At 48.9% G+C, this 20,572-nt stretch overlaps 1 protein-coding gene and 1 long non-coding RNA gene across 2 annotated transcripts; one reads left to right on the top strand and one right to left on the bottom strand.

The window, feature by feature from the left end:
• Positions 1-376: 376 nt before the first annotated feature.
• RPL11 (ribosomal protein L11) lies at positions 377-6,611 on the bottom strand. Its single transcript, XM_066375409.1, has 6 exons — positions 6,471-6,611; positions 5,554-5,704; positions 4,275-4,381; positions 1,994-2,125; positions 899-1,009; positions 377-454 (listed from the first exon to the last, which is right to left on the bottom strand). The coding sequence occupies exons 1-6, from the start codon at positions 6,477-6,479 to the stop codon at positions 425-427; spliced, it is 540 nt and encodes a 179-aa protein (XP_066231506.1). The 5' UTR covers positions 6,480-6,611; the 3' UTR covers positions 377-424.
• A 48-nt stretch (positions 6,612-6,659) lies between these two features.
• LOC136399770 (uncharacterized) lies at positions 6,660-13,489 on the top strand. The gene is made up of 3 exons (XR_010750205.1): positions 6,660-6,797; positions 10,392-12,055; positions 12,391-13,489. It is a non-coding gene; the product is annotated as an uncharacterized lncRNA (long non-coding RNA).
• Positions 13,490-20,572: the final 7,083 nt, after the last annotated feature.

Here is a 20,572-nt window from a genome sequence, read left to right as displayed (position 1 = left end):
GCTTCACACCAAAGCCCATTATCCCGTCACCAGACATCAATGCTAGTAAAATCTCTAGTGAAGACCAGAATCGCTGAGTCGAAGGGAGCCTCCTGGAACATGGCGGCTCTGCCGCCCACCTTTGACCAAGGCTCTAACCCAGCCCCATGCACCTCCTCTGAAATCAGTTTCCAAGGGCTACTGCACCACAGCCTAGCGACAGGGTGTGGTGAGCACGGGCAATGCTGCAGCTCAGGCTTAGCTCTGCCAGGAAACACTGGCATCCGCTCAGAGGAAGACAGGTTGTTACCAGCTATTCCCATCGAAGCTTTAAGTGGCTTGAGGTCCAAGGACTTGAATATGGCCAGGCTCCTTTCACAGAAAACACAAAGTAATGTACCTTTCACTGAAAATATTTTATTTGCCTTTTGGATAGAAACAGGATTTATTTGCCAGGAAGGATGATCCCATCATACTGCAAGAGAAGAGATTTTATTTTTCTTCAGAACAGGTGGCAACAGCAAAAATCGCAGCAATGGCTAATGTTTCATTTTAGAATTCAAACCTGATACATGAACTTGGCTCTGAATCCCATGCCCACCCTGAACTGAACAGGAAGCTGGCCAGTTGTAGCTGCTACACTGTGCTCAACTGCACTACACCCTAAGAGAAAGGGGGCGCTCATTAAAGCTGTATTCCCTCTCTTTATGTTACCAGCATTCATGGCGGTGGGGAAAAAGGCCCGATCCTGGGTGTTCTTTTAAATCATTATCCCTGGAAGCCCCTACTTGCCAAGTTGCCCAAATATACATACTATCTTCACAGAAGCTAACCATCAAATGGTAAATGACTTTGTATCCCCAAATCCCAACTCCATTCACCACATTCCACCATTTCACCTGCGAGAGATCAGTTTTACCTTCTGCTGGAACCAGCGCATGGCCTCCTCTTTGCTGATTCTGTGTTTGGCCCCAATGCAGCCTGTTCTGCGTTTCTTGTCTGCGATGCTGAAACCTGGCCTACCCAGCACCTGTCCCAGGAATAACCAACAGTCACCTAGCCAGCTCAGAGTCAAAAGCAGACAGACAAGACTCACCCATTGGAGATTAGTCCTCAAGAGTCACTCTGGACCCACAATCTCAGGGCCAGATGGAACTGTTCGTTAGCAACATCCTAGACACGCTGCCACACCACAGGTTTGCTCTGGAGGCCGGAACTTGCCGCACCTCCCTGCTTCCCTATCTAACTTCTAATGGTAGCTACTCCCCGTAATTCTCCACCGCTGCTCCCCAATCTCCAAAACATTTTTACTTAAAGTCTGAGAAGCATAAAAAAGTAGTTTTATCTCTCCCCTTGCACTTCAACTCAAAAATCCTTCTTAAATGAGGCTTGCTGTTCCCAGATTCCCAGTGAGCAACCAATTCTCATCACTGTTTGGACACACAAATCTAACAAGGCTGCTGCCATAATTCAGGCCCTACACCAGTCAGGACTTGGTTTTTGCTCTTTAGTTTGATGGTTGGGCCAAAGCACTGCAATAACACAGATGGTCATTCTTACACTGAAACCCCCACCTGAGACAAACCAGCCACATCGCCAAGCCTGCCCTCTGAATGAAAGCTACTGTCCCCCAGAGTCTAAGGGAAGGGGCTGGAAAGAGTAGTCTCAGTGCAGTCAACCCAAATTCCAAAGGCGGCTCCCAGCATTATCTCTTAAATTTTCAATTCAGTAGCTGAACGAAACAGTTTCTTCATCCACCTCTAAGCCCTATCGGTGGTTGCTAGATGCTAGACTTTAAGTTTTACAATAGCAGCAATCTCGTCTAACTAGTGTACATCCCTACAGGCGTCATAAACAAGGCACATCTTCCAAAGGGAAAGAAGACAAGGCAGACAACAAGGCTTCAACCCATGTTCTTCAACACCTGAACATCAAAACAGCTTATGTGAAATAAAGGAGTAGCAGAATCCATGCCCCTCACAGACAAAGAGTGAAATGGATGAAATATTCATACCACATAGAAGTCCAGGCCATAGATACCGATGCTTGGGTCATATTTGATCCCCAGATCGATGTGTTCCTGGATCCCAAAACCAAAGTTTCCAGTATCTGAGAAGTTATTTTTTCGTAACTCGTACTCTCGCACCTGAGGAGATAAATGTAGCAATCACAGTTCGTTAACGCAAATGCCCCCAAAATAATTAGCTTAGCCTGCAACACTCAGCACCCAGAAATACAATTTGACCACAACCAAATTTGATATCCCCACTACACCAAATCACGTCTCAACTATGGAGTTCAAGACCTTTCCCAACTTTGAAAGGGCAGGAAAAAACCCAGAGGAAGCACCAGAGTACAGTTTAACCCTGCCTAAAAAAAGAAGGGTCCTTTAAATTATTTTCAATTGATTTCAGGGAGACTGATTTGTTGCTCCACTCCTCTATCCATTCATTGGTTGATCCTTGCATGTGCCCTGAGCAGGACCGAACCAGCAACCCCAGGGACAATGCTCCAACCCAGTTCTATAATCTTCACACAACAGCAGGGTGGTTAACTTTCTCCTGGACTGGCATATGAAATTTCTGGCAGACTGGTGGTTGAAAACACTGCTCTAACCAACTGAGCTAACAGGCCAGGGTAGGAAGAGTTCAGACATAGAGATGGCCCATAGGCACATGAAAAAAAAAATGCTCTGACATCTCTAGTCATTAGGGAAAAGCAAATCAAAACCACAAAGAGGTAACACCTCACACCAGTTAGAATGACTATTATCAAAAAGAAATGTAGTCAGGACATAGAGAAAAGGGAACTCTTGTGCACTGTTGGTGAGTTTGTAAATTGGTATAGCCACTGTGAACAACAGTATGGAGGTTCCTCAAAAAATTAAGACGCATGTACCCCTATGTTCACTGTAGCATTATTTACAATAACCAAGATATGTAAAACAACCCAAGAGTCCAACCCCGAGGTTGCCAGCTTGAGCGCGGGCTCATCTGGTTTGAGCAAAGCTCACCAGCTTGGACCCAAGGTTGCTGGCTCGAGCAAGGGGTCACTCGCTCTGAAGCCCCCCAGTCAAGGCACATTTGAGAAAGCAGTCAATGAACAACTAAGGTGTCACAACAAAAAATTGATGCTTCTCATCTCTCTCCCTTCCTGCCTGTCTGTCCCTCTCTCTGTCTGTTACAAAAACAAACAAACAAACAAACTTCTAAATGCAAAAAAACCCAGATTGGTGGCTGCCAGGGAAGTGTTAAGGGGTTCAAGAGGTACAAACTTCCCATCATTGTAATTTTAGTAAATGCAATAATCATATGGTACAGCCTAAACTAATACAATGTTATATGTCAATTACACTAAAACAAAACCAAATGAAACATAAAAAGCCTGAACTGCGGTGGTGCAGTAGGTAAGAGTGTGGGCCTGAAATGCTGGTTTGAAACCCCAAACTTACCAGGTCAAGGCACATACAAGTGCAACTACTATGTCTTGATGTTTCCCATTCCTTTCTCTCCTTCTCTCTCTCTCCTCTAAAATCAATAAAATCTTTAAAATTATATATATAGAGAGAGAGCCTGACTACTATTGGCACCATAGATAGAGTGTTGACCTGGGATGCTGAGGTCCCAGGTTCAAAACCTCATGGTCGGCCCTGGCTGGTTGGCTCAGCGGTAGAGCGTCGGCCTGGTGTGTGGGGGACCCGGGTTCGATTCCCGGCCAGGGCACATAGGAGAAGCGCCCATTTGCTTCTCCACCCCCCCCCCCTCCTTCCTCTCTGTCTCTCTCTTCCCCTCCCGCAGCCAAGGCTCCATTGGAGCAAAGATGGCTGGGGCGCTGGGGATGGCTCCTTGGCCTCTGCCCCAGGCGCTAGAGTGGCTCTGGTTGCAGCAGAGCGACGCCCCGGAGGGGCAGAGCATCGCCCCCTGGTGGGTGTGCCGGGTGGATCCCGGTCAGGTGCATGCGGGAGTCTGTCTGTCTCTCCCCATTTCCAACTTCAGAAAAATACAAAAAAAAAAAAACCTCATGGTCACTGGTTTGAGCCCCAGGTTAGTGGCTTGAGCAAGGGGTCAGAGGCTCAGCTGGAGCCCCCTGGTCAAGACACATGAGAAGCAATCAATGAACAACTAAAGTGCCAAAACTATGAGTTGATGCTTCTTATCTCTCTCCCTTCCTGTCTATCTCTCTGAAAAAAAAGAAAAAGAAAAAAAAAATCAGTACATTAAGTTTAATTGCTGCCACTATAATTACGTGTTAAGCTGGTGTTCATGAGTATCACCCCATGATGGGATCAGCCTCACCTTGAGACCTTTCTCCAAAATTTCTTCTGCCTTGGCCCCACGGACTGTGCAGTGAACGGCAATCTTTTCATTTCTTCTGATGCCAAAGGATCTGACAGTGTATCTGGCTGCAGGCAGGGGGTAACAAGGAGTTAGGTGCCGCCATACACCCACTGTCTATGCCCTAGTACATCATCTCCATCACTCCAAAGAGATTTAAGTGTATATCCACACTCTAAGTGGTGGTGTTCTAACCAGTGTCACCTACATCTCTTAATCAGTTTCATCTGTAACACAGAAAACAGATTTTCCAACTTCCAAGTCACTCAACCATACTTAAGCAATTAAGAGCTTAGTCATAATACCAAAGTCTCAGGAAAAGCAGGTTCACAACCAGAATAAGCCCCTAGAAAGGAAGCTAATCATTGTGTTCACAGAACACAAAACATTAGGAAATAACAACTAATGTTTGCTAAAACCTTATTGTATCGTCACCCCCATTTTACAGATGAGATTCTGAGAGTTAACTTGTCTAAGGTCACAGTTGGTAAAAAGAGATGGTATTTGAACCCAAGGCCTTGCCATATTTCACTATCCTAAAGCAATACAACTTTACCCTGTTCTTGATGCAGCCTATATAACCATGTTAATCAGGCTTAATACCATTTCCTGCTTCCCCAGCATTTCCACACTACCTCTTCTCCTACTTGGATAGTCTTTGCTTGGGCTAGTCATAATTTCTGCTCCCATAAAACCTTGTACTCCAATGGCACAACCAATCCTAAAAAAGGAAGCTACTTCTTGAGTACCTCAGGAAGGTAATGCTTTTTAAGGGATGTCAACTGTCACTTTCAAAATGGACCCTCAGGCCCTGGCCGGTTGGCTCAGTGGTACAGCGTTGGCCTGGCGTGCAGAGGTCCCGGGTTCGATTCCCGGCCAGGGCACACAGGAGAAGCGCCCATTTCCTTCTCCACCCCCCCCCCTCCTTCCTCTCTGTCTCTCTCTTCCCCTCCCGCAGCCGAGGCTCCATTGGAGCAAAGATGGCCAGGGCGCTGGGGATGGCTCCTTGGCGACGCCCCGGAGGGGCAGAGCGTTGCCCCCTGGTGGGCGTGCCGGGTGGATCCTGGTCGGGCGCATGCGGGAGTCTGTCTGACTGTCTCTCCCCGTTTCCAGCTTCAGAAAAAATACAAAAACAAAAAAACGAACAAAAAACCCCCAAAATGGACCCTCAACTTGGCAGGAGAGTTAAGAAACACCCAGGTATACTGAGCCACCAGCCCTCTGCAGGCTCGCCATCTACCTTTGGAGAACACAGGGGTCTGGCCGGTGAGCTGCTCCAGGACCTTGGCTGCTCGGGTCAGTCTGTCTCCACTCTCCCCCACGCAGATGTTGAGACAGAGCTTGCGGATGCGAAGCTCCCGCATGGGGTTCTCCTTTTCACCTTGGTCCTGCTGTAACAGGAAGCGCAGGGTCAACACCCTCAACCCACCCTAGCTGCGTATTTATTTCTGCTCATCCCAAATCCTACCGAAGTCCTAAGGATTTAGTTTAAGTGTCCCCGTGTTTATCTGGGAGACATCCAGGAAGACAGCTCGAAATCTTGTTTCTTCCTCCACGCACGGAATGGGCGAACAGACACTTAGGGCAGGTGCCAAGTGCCAAAATTCCAGACACTGAGGGTGAACCCCAAGAGGCTCAACGTGCAGTGACGAGCAGCGGCCCATTAATAGGCCGATGGAGGGAAAGGGAACATAGAAATTTAACTACTGAGGAAACAGGAAACACGCGATTGTGCCACGTCCCCCATCCCATGCCGAAGCAGCTCCGAGGCTGCGGCAAAAGGCTGGCCCCCTTCCCTTTGCGGAGGTCCCAGATGACGTTCCCTACATGGACAAGTCTCAAATCCCCAGGACAGGAAACAGGTCCGGATCCCGTGTCCCAGACCCCCTCGTTCGAGCGGCTCGCTCTCGCTGCAGCCTAGGGGCCCGTGCATCTGAGCCCTCCCGGCGGCTGCCCTGAGCCTGCTCCTGCGAGGGCGGGAGGGGAGGCGACAGGGGTCGGCTCCACGCTCTCCGCCTGCATGGCTCTGAAGTTCCGACACGGACACTATCGAGGGCTCTGTTCTCCTCCGGCCAAGGGCGAATGAGCCGGCGGGGGCTCGGGCGGCCATGGATGGAGGCGGATGAAAAAAAGCTACAAAGGGCAGCAAGTACTCACCGCCATCATGGGAAACAGGAAGAGAGAATGAAGTTTCCGGTTCAGGGCCTTATGGGCCAGGAGGCGGGCTCTTTCCCCAAGCTAACCCGAGAGATGGAGAGGAAAGAGGCGCACGTGGAGCAGCGTAGCGTCAGCTCTCCGCTCGTGGACACTGCTAGCAACTGCAGGCAACACCCGCCCGACGACTCGGACCTGGGTTTTCCAAGAATAGTTTTCAAAGCTCTCAGACTAGGTTTTACTTGAGCTTCCGGAATCCTCTCCGCGCCCCACAGTCTCAGGACCTGGTGGTGCTTGCGTGATGAGACTGCCAGAACTACATTTAATCAGGTATACAGATTATGAAGCAGATAATTTATCCTGTAATAATGTAAACAAATGGCATTTGTACAATTGGAACAGAGTGGCTTGAGTCCTGAGCTGTGAAAACAGGCAGATGTGGTCCTGTCTTGGCTAGCTAATAAGCTATACGTCCTTGGGCAGGTTACTAATTAAACTTAGTTCCACCTCAACTTTTCTCATCTTTAAAATGGATACATGATGGCGCATTGGATAGAGCATCGGACTGGGATGCGGAGGACCCCGGTTCAAGACCCCGAGGTTGCCAGCTTGAGCGCGGGCTCATCTGGTTTGAGCAAAGCTCACCAGCTAGGACCCAAGGTTACTGGCTTGAGCAAGGGGTTGGTTACTCCGTCTGCTGTAGTCCCCTGGTCAAGGCACATATGAGAAAGCAGTCATTGAACTAAGGTGTTGCGATGAAAAACTAATGATTGATACTTCTCATCTCTCTCCGTTCCTGTCTGTCTGTCCCTATCTATCTCTCTCTCTAACTCTCTCTCTGTCTCTGTAAAAAAAAAAATAAAAAGGCCCTGGCCGGTTGGCTCAGCGGCAGAGCGTCGGCCTGGCGTGCGGGGGACCCGGGTTCGATTCCCGGCCAGGGCACATAGGAGAAGCGCCCATTTGCTTCTCCACCCCCCCCTCCTTCCTCTCTGTCTCTCTCTTCCCCTCCCGCAGCCAAGGCTCCATTGGAGCAAAGATGGCCCGGGCGCTGGGGATGGCTCCTTGGCCTCTGCCCCAGGCGCTAGAGTGGCTCTGATCTCGGCAGAGCGACCCCCCGGAGGGGCAGAGCATCGCCCCCTGGTGGGCAGAGCTTCGCCCCTGGTGGGCATGCCGGGTGGATCCCGGTCGGGCGCATGCGGGAGTCTGTCTGACTGTCTCTCCCCGTTTCCAGCTTCAGAAAAATACAAAAAAAATAATAATAAAAAATAAAAAAATAAAATGGATACATGAGACTGAAAATTAAATGAGGTAATTGTGTAGAACACATAGTAAGTCTACAATGAGTGGTTATTCTTGTTAATATATATAAACCTGCTGTATCCAACCAACCCCTGACTAAAGTGTTAGACATGATTTATAATTGAGCGGATCATCCTGCAGACACAAAGACGGCTTGCAGATTAGTCTGACAGACAAGGACTCCAGTCCCAGACAATAAGACAGCTCCCTGATTTACACGAAATCTTTAGCAGCAGGACCCAAGGGAGTGCCAGCATCCACATCCCAAGCTGAAGCTGACCTTGAGTCGCCAGTTTCTTTAACTGGAGCCAATGAGGAAAGAACAACATGCAGGACTTGGGTGGTGAAGGAGCCAAGCCAGTTTCTTCTGCTGCCTTTTTTACCTTCTCTCACCGCTAGAGGGAGGTAGAGGCCCCTAGGCTCTATGTTGCATCCATCAGGACAAAATTGCTCTCTGGGAAGCTGGTCTGATGGAAGAGGGCAAAGAAAAAGGGCGTCTCCTTTGAGCCTCCTTCAAGCGCCCACTGCCTGGCCCAGAGCTGGGCCTTAGCCAGACCTCTAGGAGGGGGCAGAACTGAGGGAGGGGCTGTTTCAAAATCTGAAATTAAGAGACAACTGAATGCAACACATGATCCTGACATGTTTTTTGGCTGTAAACCATGTTATTGGGATCAATGACAAAATCTGAATGACATCTGTAGACTTCAGCAGTGTACTCGTGTTCATTTAATGGGCAGTCAAGTCATAACTGAGGCTTCCTCTGAAATGGTTCAGAAAAAATTCTGTACTTCGAGGAAAAAGAATAAAGCAGATGTGGTCAATTTAAGATTTAGGGAATCTAAGTGAAGTATACATGGGACTTTGCAACTGTTCTGTAACTCTGAAATTGTCAAAGTGAAGTTAAGGAAATAATTGAAGGGAAACATGTCCCCTAGGAAAATAAAACAGAGCTCATCCTCCAAATTTTGGTCTCATTCTCTGCTCCCCGCCCCCAACTCTCCACTGAACTTCCCCATAATAGCTCTCACTTGACTCCAATTCCAACACCGTGTTGATGAGAATAGCTAACTTACCATGGCCAGCAGGTACCAATTCACTTGACCTTTAACACCCCTGTGAGTCAGGTACTATTTTCCCATTTTACAAGGCACACAGAAGTTTAGTAACTTTTAGAGACACTATTTAAATCAGGCAGTCTAATGCCAGTGTCCAGTCCTGTTCTAAGAGCTGACGAATGAGGCCAGGGCCAAGAGATGCCCCAGGGTTATACCCCTTTATACCCTTTCCTCCCCATGAGCCCAGCTCTGTGGCTCTTGCATCAGCCGAGTCCCCAAAAGGAAGCAGCAGGGGCAAAATTAGCCCTGGCACCCCTCAACTCTTTTCTTACTTGAGACTTCCAGGTCAGAAGAGGCAGAGAGACAAAAAGACTCTGTGCTTTATTCGCATGCTTCAAATTCATCAGCAAAAAGAAAAACATGCCTGACTGGTGGTGGCACAGTGGATAGAGCAAAGACCTGGGAGGCTGAGGTCCCAGGTTCAAAACCCTGAGGTTTCCCTGGCTGGTTGGCTCAGCAGTAGAGCATCAGCCCTGGCATGTGGAAGTTTCAGGTTCAATTCCCGGCCAGGGCACACAGAAGAAGCGCACCCATCTGCTTCTCCACCCTTCCCCCTCTCCTTCCTTTCTATCTCTCTCTTCCCCTACCACAGCCAAGGCTCCACTGAAACAAAGTTGGCCTAGGTGCTGCAGACGGCTCCATGGCCTTTGCCTCAGGTGCTAGAATGGATCCAGCTGCAATGGAGCAATGCCCCAGATGGGCAGAGCATCGCCCCCTAGTGTGCATGCCGGGTGGATCCTGGTTGGGGACATATGGGAGTCTGTCTGACTGCCTCCCTGCTTTGGAAAAATACAAACAAACAAAACCCTGAGGTCGCTGGTTTAAGCACAAGCTCACCAGCTTGAGCATGGGGTCACTGCCTTGAGGGCAAAGGTCACTGGCTTGAAGCCCAAGGTTGCCAGCTTGAGCCCAACATGGCTGGCTTGAGTAAGGCATCACTGGCTCGTCTGGAGCACCACCACTCCCCACCCCACATCAAGGCACGTATGAGAAGCAATCAGTGAACAACTCAAGTGCCACAACTACGAGTTGATGCTTCTCATTTCTCTTCCTTCTTCCTGTTTCTCTCTCTCTCTCTAAAAAAGAAAGAAAGAAAGAAAAACGTATTAGCAGGGGCAGGTCATGATCAGAGCAACTGCAAGGCTCTTGTCTCCTCGAGCCACTCTTTCCTTCCTAGGTGTGGCTCCACCTGGGCTGCCCCTGGCCTGGAGGGACCTAAAATAGCCATCACCATTTACTTCCTAGCCGCTTTCATGGTCAGCTTGGTGACTTTGCCTTCGGTCGTGACTTTTTTTCTGTGCAGCTTTGGTGATTCCAATGGCCACCATCTGCACAGCAATGCAACCAACGACATAGGACATGGAGAAACAAGTGGGGAACACTGCAGGGCATGAGCTACAGGGAGCTTGCACAGGAAGTCAGGCGAACCACGTTAGTGACACTTTGGATTGTGCATATGAACTCCTTGAATTCTCAACTTGCTGAAAATCTCTTTATATCTATTTTATAGGTGACAAACAAGCATAGAAGTTGAAAGGCACTTGGCTGTAATGGTTGGAAACCTGGAAGTCTTACACCAGCACATTTCTTCTTAGCCACTTGACTGTTCTGCGTCCACAAGTAAAGGTCCCAGGGAAAGCCGTGCTTCTTGGGCACCCACCACATTAATGTTCCTAGCCTCGAAGCAACTGGCACCTTCTCTGAGCCCACTATGTGTCCCCTGCCACGTTGCCCTGCCTGATGTCCTTCACCAACATGTTCTTCATGTTCAAAGCCCATGTTGTCACCGGGCAGGGCCTCAGCCAGGACCTCATGGTGCATCACCACAAACTTGACTTCCATGGTGATGTTGCAGGAGGCAAAGGCACCACCGTGCCTGGCTTGAGGAAGCATGTTTCCCCTGGCCCACAGGCATTGTGCCGATGCCTGAAGGGATAGAGCCACCAGGGCTGTCAGCAGCCACACCCCATGAGCTCCCGACTCCAGACAGCCCCATAGGGCATGTACTCAGCCCCAGGCAGCCCCGGTCTTGCACACAGCTTGCAGGGGCGGCCACAAGGGCTTGTCTGTAGGGTGAGCAGGGAGGATGGTAAGAGTTCAGTGCTGCCAGAGCGTCATACCCTCCTTCCTGGTGACCTTCCGGGCTCTGAACCAGTGTACCTGGAAAAGCCACCAAATGTATACCTTACTCAGCCCCTAGAGAGCTTGGTCCAGGCACCAGCCTGCACTTAACAGAGGATCTCATGTCACTTCTGTATGCATTCTGAGCCTCTGCTTTCTCATCTGTGAGACAGCGACATCACCACCTACCTGGCAGTCCCCTGTAATGGCCCACGTAGAGACACAAAGGACCACACACAATCCACCGACCACAATGCTGACCTGTACTATGCACCCACTAAACGGTGGCGATCACAGTTAATCTCTCAGGCGTTGCCCCTGAGTTGAAAAGCAAAGATTCTGAGAAACTCGAATAGGTCTCATTCCATCTGCTCATTACACCAGCAAGGAAACAGATCCCTTTCCCTGTCGGGACTTGTTTACCTACAGCAAAGTTAAGCAAGCATCAGGAGTAAGAAGGAAAACAAGACCCAAATACTCTGGTACTCGTGCCTTCTCAAGACCGAGGCACCTCTATCAGAGGTGCCCCAAAGAGGTGCTGCAGGGGCTGCAAAGGACTTCCCCAAGGCAACAGACTGGGAAGCACTGGCAGCATCGTTGTGTTTAGGACCTTCTAGAGAGGTGGCTTTTATTGTAGAATGACAGTGCATATATGCATGCCTTTTGAGCAGACATGGTATTCACTCCTCTAAAAGTCCCAGCCAAAGCACATCAGAGACGTCATTTCTGCCCTGAAAAGCCACATATCAGTTCACTCAAAATACAGGACAAAAAGGTACAGAAAGAACCAAGGTGGTTAAAGTTAAAGGCCAAGTGGGAGGCCAGCCCCTCGAAGCTCCAGGTCGGGCACAGTATCGGAAACCCAGTAACGTTTCTCCTTTCCAGCCATAGGTCCTCGAGTGAGTAAATCTCGAGGCTTTGAACCTTAGTGTCCCATCAGTGTCAAGGGAAACACCAGGCTCTTCCTCACGACTGGAAATTAAAGGTAGAGCCTGGAGAGGGGCCCTGACGTCACTCACACAGCAAGCTGGCAGTGATCGCACGCAGTCCTTGGTGAGACCCTTGGAGGAGGGAGGAGGCAGTGACTGCGTGGTAGGTTGGGACGGGGGAGCAGGGACGGCTTTGGTGGGTGGGGAAGCGGGCTGCAGCCAGGGATATCCCCCATGGGAAGAAAACAGACTATGCAGCACAGAAGCCGCCCAGAACACCTCCTGTCTCACGGACTCAAAACCTGGGGGCCCAAAGCAGAAAGCTGCTGTTCCTATTAATGCTCAACTCGAGAAGTGGGGAGAAGATGGGAGGAAGATAGGAGGCCTTGAAAAAAATTAACAATCATTTTTATATAAATAAATCAAACTTATAAGAAAAAAACATTCCTCTTTTTACAGAGGGGACAATTGAGGGTCAGAAGAAGGTTGCCCAAGGCCCAAGTTGATGAGTCCAATTCCCCACTCAAACATTAGCCTCATCAGCAAGGATGAATTCTTCCATTAGTTTGATGAACTTGTCAACTCATTGGCTCTGTGCCAACTCAGGCCTGCATAAGCCTATAAGATCAGCCTCACCCGCATCTTAAAAGATGGGGAAACTGAGGTCTCCAACATCACAGGTATTTCTTGAGAGCTGAGTCTAAATCTCTCTAGTCCACTGACTGAATACTTTGTTTTCTTTTTAGCATCCAGAACATAGTAGGTGCTTAGTAAATTCTCGAAAGGACATAAGAATAAATCCCTTTCTCTTGCTAGTTGAAGTATGTGACAATACTTTGGGTGTGGGGAAATGGGCACCAAAGCTTCAGGTTCCTGTCACAATGGAAGAGTCCCCCTTGACCACGCGATATGAAGGAACTCTCCCCTATCGTGTCCCTTTACCCTTTTGCTTTCTTAGTACCTGTCATCACCCATCTGCCCTGCCCCCAACAAGACTAAGTGCCCTGAGCAGAGTCGCCTCATTCACCGGAGCACCCTCAGCACCAAGGACAGTACCCAGCATGCACCTGTTCAAACGCTGTAGGAATGAACACTGCCAATGGCAATACCAAACCTTCTCAAGGACAATTGGGCAGTATATGTCAGAAGATTCCAAAATAATGCCTATCCTTTGTTTCACTAGGAATTTATATTAATTAAATTATGGAGGACACATGCAAAGATGTATTTATTTGCCTAAGTGGTGGTGGCACAGTGGATAGATCTATGACCAGGAATGATGAGGTCGCCAGTTTGAAATCCAGGGTCACTGGCTTGAGTGTGGTGTCCTCACTGGCTTGAGTACAGGGTCGTTGACATGATCCCAAGGTCGCCAGCTTGAGCCTCAGGTCACCGGTCCAATCCTCGGTCAAGGCATGTACAAGAAGCAATCTATGCACAACCAAGTGAAGCAACGAATTGATGCTCTTTCACTCTGTTTCTTTCTTTCTCCTTTCCTCTCTCTTTCCCTTCCTCTCTCTTCCCCCACCTAAAATAAAAGGCTTGTGGCAGTTTTTAATAAAATTAGAAGCAAGGGAACTTGGGCTATTATCTACACTCTGTCCCAGTTTTCTTATTTTATGTGGGAATAAAAGGCCTTCTTCATGGGGTTGTGTATACGTAAAGTGCTTAGTCTGTGGTTTTGCATGTGATTTCTCAAATCATTAATCACCACTTTCACACAGCTAATAAGCAGCAGAGCTAGGATTTGAACCCAAGGCATGAGACTCTAAAGTTCAAGTTCTTAACCACTACCCTTAAATAGTAGATATGGCTGATAATTACCCCTGGATCCCTGGGTGACTTGAACTTCTTTCAGCTCCTGGGCATTTGTTCATTTCAGTTCCAATTAGAGCACTGTGTTAGGCCCTGAGGGCAGAGTGGAGAACAGGACAGACCAGAGACCAGGTGTCTTTGTTGAAAAAACTAGATTAATAGATAGAACTAGAATCCAGGTGTCCTGACTTTGGCTACTACAGAAAACAGTCCATCCTAGTTTAGAATATAAACAGTTCTCAAATAGTAGTCTGGGGACCCCTGATGGTCCCTGAGACCCTTTAGAGTTTGCAAGGTCAAAACTATTTTCATATTAAGACATTATTTGCCTTTTCCTCTCTCGTCTCACAAGTACGACAATGGTGTTTTCTAGGGACTACACAATGTAAAATCAACAGATCAACTGCACAATCAGATGTGAGAATCCAGTTGTCTGCTATTAAGCCAGAAATTAAAGGTATCTGCAAAAATATAAAACAATGTCACCCACCCTTCTAAGTATCCTTTCTAGAATTAATTACAGCAGTGGGAGAGTCTCTGGGGAGGGCTGAGGTGGCCAGGATGCTGGGGCACTCACGGGGTTTGGGCAGCTGCTATTTCTCAACCAGAGGAGAAATATTTCCATAGTTTACCAACTGGTACCACTGGGCTGCATATCTTTAATACCAGTTTTTTTTGTTTGTTTTTTGTTTTTTGTTTTCTGAAGCTGGAAACGGGGAAGCAGTCAGACAGACTCCCGCATGCGCCCGACCGGGATCCACCCGGCACGCCCACCAGGGGGCGATGCTCTGCCCATCCGGGGCGTCGCTCTGTCGCAACCAGAGCCACTCTAGCGCCTGGGGCAGAGGTCAAGGAGCCATCCCCAGCGCCCAGGTCATCTTTTTGCTCCAATGGAGCCTAGGCTGCGGGAGGGGAAGAAAGAGACAGAGAGGAAGGGGGGGGGGATGGAGAAGCAGATGGGCGCCTCTCCTGTGTGCCCCGGCCGGGAATCGAACCCAGGACTCCTGCACGCCAGGCCGATGCTCTACCACTGAGCCAACCGGCCAGGGCCTCTTTAATACCAGTTTTAAAAGCTGAAAAAGTTTAAAGGTTGCCACTGCTTGATAAAGTAAGAGCTGGGAGTTGGGGTTTGGTTTGAGCCCTTCTGCTTGAGCACAGGTCCCTGGGGTGCCTACATGTGAGTCCCAGGGCATGCCGGAGACCGCTGAGGTAGCTGGGGGCGCCAGGGGGCTGTGCAGGGAAGAGACCACCAGCCCTGTGTCCAGACTTGCTCATGGCTGAAGGAGCCGAGCATCTGGCTGATCAGGAGGCCACAGAAGGTGCTAAGCAGAAGGTCGCATGTGTCTGAGCTCCAGTTGTGCACAGGAACCTGGAATGTGGGAGGGTTGGAGAGACCTTGGATGAGGTCCTGCCACTAACCAGGCCCCTCACCCACTCTAGCTCACTCAGCCAAGGTCAGACAATTCATGCCTTAGGGCTGTCACCAAGCCCCTCACACACCCTGCCTGCCACACATACACAGTTCATACCCACAATGACAGGTACATGACCCCCAGGCACCAGGACCCTTTGTTCCTCGCTTCCAGCCTGATGTTCGTTCCAATATCCTGTTGCCCCTTTCTTTCTACTTTCCATCAGTCCCTTCCTCCTGGGCTCAGATTCCAGCTTCATACTTACTTGACCTTGGGTACATTACTCAAACTCTGATACTGTAGATGAGGTAATAACTCTTCCCACCTCTGAGAGGGTTAAGGGTGATATTCCCACAAAGCAGCTAACTACCTCTGGGCCTGCCTCTCAGCAGTGGGAATTCAGCTGTCATCATTCACATTCACCTTGGCCTTGCTCTGGCCCCGCCCTCTGCCTTCCGGAGGGGCGTGGCCTCTTCCTCTCCCAGCTGACTGTCCCTGCTTCTACCTGGACCTCCTTTCTTTTTCTCAAACCTTCCCTCCTTCCTGAGCTTGAGACCCAGAACAGCGGAGAGGTTAGAGAGGGAGAAAAGGCAGCCATTCCCCAAAGTAAATGCTGCCTGGCTAAGATTCCTGAGTGGGGAGCAGCAGCTGCCCAGCCTGAGAACCCAGCGTAACCCAACCCACGCAGACCCTGAAGTAAACTCTGCCAGTCAAAACCCCGCCCAGGCTCACCCGGGCAGGTCGGGCCACTACCTGAAGCTGCTTCCCCATCTGTGAATCAGAAAGGGAGAAAGGGAGAGCACTGGCCTAAATGCTCCTAAGATGCCCTTGGGGGACACTCTGGGGGCTGAATCCACACTGGGGACAGGCCGGATGTGGCAAATATTTCATGGACATGAATTTGAATCCTGGGTTCTCCTCTACTTCTCTGAGTCCTCTTGAAGAAGTCACTTCTCCTGGTTGAGCCTTGGTCTTCTCATTGGTAAATTGAGGCCAGACAACAATCCCTTTCTACTAGCCCAGAGGTAGTCAACCTTTTTATACCTACCGCCCACTTTTGTATCTCTGTTAGTAGTAAAATTTTCTAACCGCCCACCAGTTCCACAGTAATGGTGATTTATAAAGTAGGGAAGTAGCTTTACTTTATAAAATTTATAAAGCAGAGTTACAGCAAGTTAAAGCATATAATAATACTTACCAAGTACTATATGTCGGATTTTCGCTAAGTTTGGCAGAATAAATCTTTATAAAACAACTTACTATAGTTAAATCTATCTTTTATTTATATATACTTTGGTTGCTCCACTATCACCCACCATGAAAGCTGGAATGCCCACTAGTGGGCGGTAGGGACCAGGTTGACTACCACTGTACTAGCCTCTCAAGACTGTTGGAGGAAACAATGTCCAGGAAAGGAACAGAAAAAAAGAATTGTGTCTGACAAGCTGGGAAATTAGCACCTTTCCATCATCAGCTGAGCTTCACATCTTGGTCAGCAGGCGGTGCTATTGTAGCGCTAAGTATCTCAACCCCAGGTCTCCCTTCAATTGGGCTCCCACGTCCCAACCCATCGCTGCCTGCCTGTGCTTGGATGGGAGCATATATATGTTGTATGTGGCAAAGCTCAGTTTTTAGCGTGTTAATTAAGATTCCGGACTTTGGAGCCAATTGACCCAACTAGACCTATTCTACTCCTTTAAAAAAGAAATGTGACTTTGCTTAACCTCTCTGAACTTCAGTATCCCCATTTGTAAAATGAGGATGACGCCTCCACTTTTGGAGTTAGGCAGGATTGATTTGATCTACGTTGCAAAGGCTCCTGCAGCGCCTGCGGGGAGTCAGTGCTCAGAACCTGGCCCGTACAACTGGCCTGGGAGAGCAAGGCAACGTCTCCTTCCCACCTGCTCTCCCCAAATCTGCCCAAATTGAGCCACGCCTGTTACCTCTGTCCACTCGTGTCACTAGGCTTTCACTCCTGTCCTCTCCCCTCTGTCTGGAATAGTTTTCTTCTCCGTGTTTCATGACTTCCTAGAAAATTTGGGACCTGTTGGGTTTTTTTCCTAATGGCATTTTAAATCTTATTAAGATATAATTTATATATCCTAAAAACTTACTAATTTTGAGTGGACTGTTCAATGCTTTTCAGTGAGTCTACCAAGTTGTGCTCAAGACCTGATTTTTAAAATTCTGTATCTTAAATTTGACTTCACTCCAGAGTCCAGACCCTTTACCCAGTGCTCCTTAGACATTGCCACTGGGCTGGCCCCTGACCCCTCTAACTCAGTACGTCCCCAGCCAAATGCATCATTGTCTTCCCCTCCCTTCCTCTCTTCCAGGGTTTCTCATCTCCCTTCTGGGCTTCTTTATGCCAGCAGTTCCATCTTTCTTCCCTGTGTTCTCAGCACTTTGCCTAGTACCTGGCACTTAGTAGATGTTCAATAAAAATTTGTTCTCTGCATGAATAAAATAAACAGCATCATCCTGCTACCCAAAGGTAACCACTCACCACTCACATCCCACCTGCCAGCCACCCTGTTCTTTCTATTTTGGAACTGTCTGTCCAACCCTGTCTGCTCCAGCCCTGTGCCATGGCATGGCCTCTTTCCTGCACTCCCCCCATACCCTGCCTCAGTCTCTCCTTCTTGTTTTTCTCCCTTTATCTGGTCCCGGAGTGACTTCTCAAAAAAAGCTCATCTGATCTCATCATTCTCACCTTAAGAATGTGCTACCCATTCTGCTGCAGTGAGGTCCAGATCCCCTATCCCGACACAGGCAGCCCCACAGGATTTAGTCCCAGTCCATCTCTCCAGCCACAACCTCATCCCTCTTCCCTCTCCAACTCTTCCAGGCTCTAGTCACCCCAGACCACAAGAGTGGTGTGACACCATCGCTAACAGGCAGGTCTGGAGTTGGCCCGGCTGTAGTTGACAACCCCACGGCAGCAACCCTTTGAGCCTGTTCCCTCATTTGCAATATAAGAGTGATAATAGCACAGACCTCGTAGGGGTGTTGTAGGGATCACATGAGATGATGAAGTAAAACACTTGGAACAGGCCTGGCACGTGGCCAGCACTCAACAAACGTTAGTTTCATTTCACTGCAGGCTCCCCAAGCACACACAAAAGTTTTGCTCCTCAGGGTTCAGCTATGGAGACCATCTTTCTCATTTCTGTCCACCAGGGGCGCTGCAACCCATTCCACTGCCCATGGCCGATCTGCTCCATCTGGGAGGCCTGCCACAGGCCCCTCAAGTCAGCTTTAATCAGACCTTCCTCATTCACAGAACTGATCACTGTAGGACCCCTTTGCCACCTCTCCCAGGGCAAATACAACATGGCATTTCTCCCCCATCAAGCTATCAAATCTCTCCCTTTCTCTGCATCCTCACTGCTACCTCCCTTCCACCAACCACCATTGTGTCCACCTTGCTTCCATTCCGCCCCTTCAGTGTTCTTCCCTGAATGAACTCTGCTCCCACTGCCCCTCCCCTGCAACCCTTCAGTGGCCCCCAAGCATGGTCCACCAGACCCTGTGGGCCCTGCCCCCTCCCTAGTCACTCTGGCAAGACACTCTGGCCCAGAAGTGTTCCTCCTCCCACCTCAGGGCCTTTGCACATACTAGTTTTTTTTCCCACCCGGACCCATTTTCCCCACCTATTCACTTCTTATTAAACCCCTTCAGATCCTGATCTCTTCAGAGACATCACTTTTGATTCTCCCATCTCCATTAAATCAAGATCCCCCATGACATGTTTTCATAGCACTCTGTGCTTCCTCCTCTTAACCCTTATCACAGTTTGTAATTATATGTATGGGTGGCTATTTGATGAATATCTGCTCACCCACTGCCTTTGAAAACTTCCTGAGAGTTGAGGCGAGGCTGTCTTGTTCCATTTCTCCCTGGTGGCCTGGCATATACCAGTGGAATGGCTGAATGGAGTTTGGCTATTTCCTTAGTGTCCCCTCTTCATCCTTGTCAGGTCCACTAGGTAAGGACCATAATCCTGCCTGACCAGGTGGTGGCGCAGTGGATAGAGCGTCGGACTGGGATGCGGAGGACCCAGGTTCGAGAACCCGAGGTCGCCAGCTTGAGCGCGGGCTCATCTGGTTTGAGCAAGGCTCACCAGCTTGGACCCAAGGTCGCTGGCTTGAGCAAGGGGTTACTCAGTCTGCTGAAGGCCCACGGTCAAGGCACATATGAGAAAGCAATCAATGAACAACTAAGGTGTCGCAACGAAAAACTAATGATTGATGCTTCTCATCTCTCTTCGTTCCTGTCTGTCTGTCCCTATCTATCCCTCTCTCTGACTCTCTCTCTGTCACTGTAAAAAATAATTAATTAATTTTTTTTAAAAAGGACCATAATCCATGACAGACCCCTTCCCCACCTTGGCCTAGAACATACTAGGGGGTCCACAGATGTGACATGGATGAATGATAACATCTTTTTCTGGTCCTTCTAAGGTTGATATTTTAACTATGCTTAAAGAAATGATGATATGTTATGACAAAATAATATCCAGTGTGGTCATTGGAACTGGCTATCACTACCCTGTTATTCCCCCAGAAGAGCATGTTCTTTAAACATGAACATCTCTGCAGACTGTGCAGTTCACCTTCCCAGCCCTGATCCACCATGTGGAATCAGCAGGGCAGTGCCACTATTTTTTCATTTTTACAGAAGAGAAAATGGAGGTTTAGACAGATTAAGTGACATGCTCAGAAGAGGCTGAGCTGGAGCTCAAACACAAGTTTTCTGTGTTCAAGCCCTGTGACTTTCCACCCCATGCCTCCCAAGCCTGGACATTGAGCTCCATGTGGACAGACATCACACGGTGTCACCCCACTGAACCAGGTTGCTAGTGCAGTGCCTGGTCAGGAAGGAAGGGTACAATGGCTGGCAAGTGAATGCATGAGTGAAGGAATACCCCCGCACTGCAGGGGCCAGACCCCAGGCCATCCCCTCCCAGAAACCACCCAGAGATGCTTCTTCCAGTCAGGAGGACTCTCTCTCAGAGCCCAGAGTGGGAGGAGGGAAATGGGTCAGGCAAGAGGAAGAAACGTCATGCACAGCAGCACCTCCTGAGCACAGCACTTTAGTTGTTGTTGTTATTTTTTGGTAAGAGTTCATTTGAGTCAAACTAATGACATATGCCAAGGAGCAAGATTTTAAATGTTCTTTAGCACTTTACAGTTTGCAAAGCCTTCACACTCACTGGCTCTTACTGAGATCTCAAAAGAGCTCTGCAAGTAGCAGGGGAGAACAAACAAACAAACAAACCAACAGGAAAGAAAAAAGAGCTTTTCTTCCCCTCTTTGCAAAGCCAACCTGTATTCTTTGTAAACAACTTAAGAACTGTGTTGCCCAATCCAGTAGCCACTTACTGCCTGTGTCTCTTTAAGTTTAAAGTAATC

The sequence above is a fragment of the Saccopteryx leptura genome, chromosome 3 (genome assembly GCF_036850995.1).
Source record: "Saccopteryx leptura isolate mSacLep1 chromosome 3, mSacLep1_pri_phased_curated, whole genome shotgun sequence".
Taxonomy (NCBI): domain Eukaryota; kingdom Metazoa; phylum Chordata; class Mammalia; order Chiroptera; family Emballonuridae; genus Saccopteryx; species Saccopteryx leptura.
The sequence above is the reverse complement of the archived record's forward strand: the minus strand, read 5'-3'. Positions and strand labels throughout refer to the sequence as shown.